The 3,887-nt window shown below is 40.7% G+C and overlaps 1 protein-coding gene across 1 annotated transcript in view; it reads right to left on the reverse strand.

Annotated features, from left to right (window-relative positions):
• Positions 1-477, reverse strand: part of LOC144240248 (uncharacterized) — a 315,206-nt gene extending 314,729 nt beyond the window's left edge. The window contains exon 1 of the mRNA XM_077774545.1: positions 146-477. Coding sequence (XP_077630671.1) covers positions 146-375 — 230 coding nt within the window. The 5' untranslated portion in view covers positions 376-477. The remainder of the gene's footprint in view (positions 1-145) is intronic.
• Positions 478-3,887: the final 3,410 nt, after the last annotated feature.

Below are 3,887 nucleotides of genomic sequence, written 5' to 3' on the forward strand. Positions count from 1 at the left end.
CCCCCCCCCCCCCAAAGAAGCTGGAGAGAAAGTGGAAACAGCCACAGGGACTGAACAGAAAAGGGAGGAGAAAGGAGAGGGTTTAAATTCTATTAAGACTCTATAAACAGGGGAAGCACAGAGTCTTCACTCTGCAGCTTGATACCTCATGGTCCTCTGATGGGAAGGGCGAATCCCCAGGCGCAGAGACTGAAATTCCAGAGTCCAGAGTCTTCGGGCCACATGGGGAGAGGCGGTTCCCCTGCTGGTAGAGAGATCTGGAGCAGCTACTCCACAGGCAAAGGTCCCGCAGACTCCAGAGAACAGCCACATTCGCTGGTGCTGAACAAGGGCGCTAAGGGGAAGCCTGGTGCCAGATGTGTTGTGATTTTCCATAATCCCCGAAATGCTGCTGCTACACTATCACCTGAACTTTTTCTGGGGCGGGAGCACCCAGCCGTAGTCTCTGGGCGTCGGCAGAGGTGCACTCTCACAAATGTTCCCGGGGGTGGGCGGCACCCAGCCATTGCTTCGGGAGACCCTCCCCCAGAAGGTCTGAGCGGGTCAAAGCCGCAGTCCCTCGGAAGTGAGGAGTCGGGAAACAGCCGCATCTGAGACCAAAGTCAGGAGGTAGGTGCCGCCTGGCCGCCTGACGGCTTGGCCACGGACAGTGTACAAGCGGGGAGTGGATGGAAGTCGGAGACAAAGGAAGGATGCTTGATTGCCAGTCGTGGATAGCACAGAGTTCCAGCAGACACTTGGGTAGCTGGACGACGCCATTTTCGCCCCTCCCGCGCCTGTGCCTACATGCGTACATGCGCACAGCAATCCACCCCAGGGAGCTGAGCAGCGCCATCTAGTGGAGAACGGAGCCATTACACTAAACCCCGCCCAACTGCGCCCACAGGGCTCCTGACAAACAAGTCTCTCTACCTGCTTAATTTATGGACTATAAAGAGCTTCATAGCTTGACTTCTATGGGAAACCAGATGTAATTTCAATCGCACTTCATTCTGTTCGCTGGTCTTTTATTCAGCTTTTTCTTTTTCTTTTCTTATTCTTGAGTACAGAAAGAATCTATTTTTGTTTTCCATTTTTATTAAAAAGATTTTTACGTTTTTTCTACTACATTTTTTGCTTTTTTGTAAATTTTTAAATTTTATTTTACTTTCATCATTTAATTTTATTCTATTTTATTGTATTCATTTTTTAATTTTCAAATGTTTTCCTTTTTTCTTTCTTTTTTTTCTTATCTTTCCCTTTTTTCCTCTAATCTATCAAGCTTCTTTCAATAACCAGACCAAAACACACCTAGGATCTAGCATCTTTACTTGATTTCTTTGTGTTGTTTTCAATTTTTTAATTTAATTTTTTTACTTTATTAATTCCTTTTCTTCCTCCAAAATGATGAAAAGAAGGAATTCACCCCCAAAAGAAAGAACAGAAGAAATGACAGCCAGTGACTTAATCAACACAGATATAAGCAAGATGTCTGAACCAGAATTTAGAATCATGATAATAAGCATACTGGCTGGGGTTGAAAATAGATTAGAGTCCCTTTATGTGGAGATAAAACAAGTAAAAGCTAGTCAGGATGAAATTAAAAAAATGCTATAACTGAGCTGCAATCTCCAATGGATGCCACAGCAGCAAGGATGAATAAGGCAGAGCAGCAATCAGCGATACAGAGGACAAATTTATGGAGAATAACGAAGCAGAAAAAAAGAGGGATATGAAAGCAAAAGAGCACAAAAAAAAAAATTAGAGAAGTCAGTCATTAAAAAGGAAAAGACATCAGAATTATAGGGGTTCCATAAGATGAAGAGAAAGAAAAAGGGGTAGAAAGGTTATGTGAGCAAATCATAGCAGAAAACCTTCCTAACCTGGGGAAAGACACAGACATCAAAATCCAGGAAGCACAGAGGACTCCCATTAGATTCAACAAAAACCAACCATCAACAAGGCATATCATAGTCAAATTCACAAAATATTCAGGCAGGGAAAGAATCATAAAAGCAGCAAGGGAAAAAGAAAGTCCTTAACCTACAAGGGAAGACAGATCAGGTTTGCAGCAGACCTATCCACAGAAATGTGGCAGGCCAGAAAGGAGTGGCAGGAGATATTCAGTGTGCTGAGTTGGAAAAATATGCAGCTAAGAACTCTTTATCCAGCAAGGTTCTCATTTAAAATAGATGGAGAGGGGCGCCTGGGTGGCTCAGTCGGTTGAGCGTCCGACTTCANCAAAAGACGCTGAAGTGACTCAGTTTGTTAAGTGTCCTACTCCGGCTCAGGTCATGATCTCATGGTTTGTGGATTCAAGCCCCACGTCAGGCTCTGTGCTGACATTTCGGAGCATGGAGCCTGCTTCAGATTCTGTGTCTCCCTCTTTTTGTGTCCCTCCCCCACTCATACTCTCTCTCTCTTTCTCTCAAAAATAAATAAATATTTTTAAAATTAAAAAAAAAAATCCCAAAAGACCAAAAGCAACAAAGACTAGAAAGGACCAGAGAACACTACCAGAAACTCCAGCTCTACAGGCATCATAAAGGCAATAAATTCATATCTTTCAGTACTCACTCTAAACATCAATGGTCTAAATGTGCCAATCAAAAGCCATAGGGTAACAGAATGGGTAAGAAAACAAGATCCATTAATATTCCATTTACAAGAGACCTGTTTTAGACCTAAAGATATGCTCAGGTTGAAAATAAGGGGATGGAGAACCATCTATCATGCTAATGGTCACCAAATGAGAACTGGAGTAGCCGTGCTTATATCAGGCAATCTAGATTTTAAAATAAAGACTATAACAAGAGATGAAGAAGGGCATTCTATCATAATNAACACACTGGACCAGATGGACTTAACCGTTGTATTCAGAGCACTTCAGCCTAAAGCAGTGGAAGTCACATTCTTCTCCAGTGCACATGGAATATTCTCCAGAATAGATCATATACTGGAACATAAACCAGCCCTCCAACAAATACAAGAAGATCGAGATCATACCGTACATATTTTTAGACCACAACGTTATGAAACTTGAAATCAACCACAAGAAAAAAAAATTGGAAAGATAACAAATACTTGGAGACTAAAGAACATCCTACTAAAGAATGAATGGGCTAACCAAGAAATTAAAGAGGAAAATTAAAAGTACATGAAAGTCTACTTACCTTTGATACCACAGCCCAAAACCTCTGGGACACAGGAAACACAGTCATAAGAGGGAATATAGCAATTCAGGTCTTCCTAAAGAAGGAAGAAAGGTCTCAAATATACAACCTAACCTTACATCTCAAAAAGCTGGAAAAAGAACAGCAAATAAAACCCAAAAACAGCAAAAAGACAAGAAATAATAAAGATTAGAGCAGAAATCAATGCTATTGAAACAAAAAAAAACAAAAAACAACAATAGTAGAACAGATCAATGAAACCAGGAGCTGGTTCTTTGGAAGAATTAACAAAATAAAAAATCCGTAGCCAGTTTAATCAAAAAGAAAAAGGAAAGGACCCAAATAAATAAAATCAAGAATGAAAGAGGAGAGATTACAACCAACACTGAAGAACTACAAACGATAGTGAGAATATGATGAGTAATTATGAGCCAACAAAATGGACAAGCTGGAAGAAATGGACGAATTCCTAGAAGCATATAAACTACCAAAACTGAAACAGGAAGAAATAGAAAATTTGAACAGACCCATAACCAGTAAAGAAATCGAATTAGTGATCAAAAATCTCCCCCAAAAAACAAGAGCCCAGGACCACACATGGCTTTCCAGGGGAATTCTACCAAACATTTAAAGAAGAGTTAACACCTATTCTCTTGAAGCTGTTCCAAAAAATAGAAATGGAAGGAAAATTTCCAAAGTCTTTCTAGGAAAACCAGCATTACCTTGATTCCAAAA

The sequence above is a fragment of the Crocuta crocuta genome, unplaced genomic scaffold, assembly GCF_008692635.1.
Source record: "Crocuta crocuta isolate KB4526 unplaced genomic scaffold, BGI_CrCroc_1.0 scaffold176, whole genome shotgun sequence".
Taxonomy (NCBI): Eukaryota; Metazoa; Chordata; class Mammalia; order Carnivora; family Hyaenidae; genus Crocuta; species Crocuta crocuta.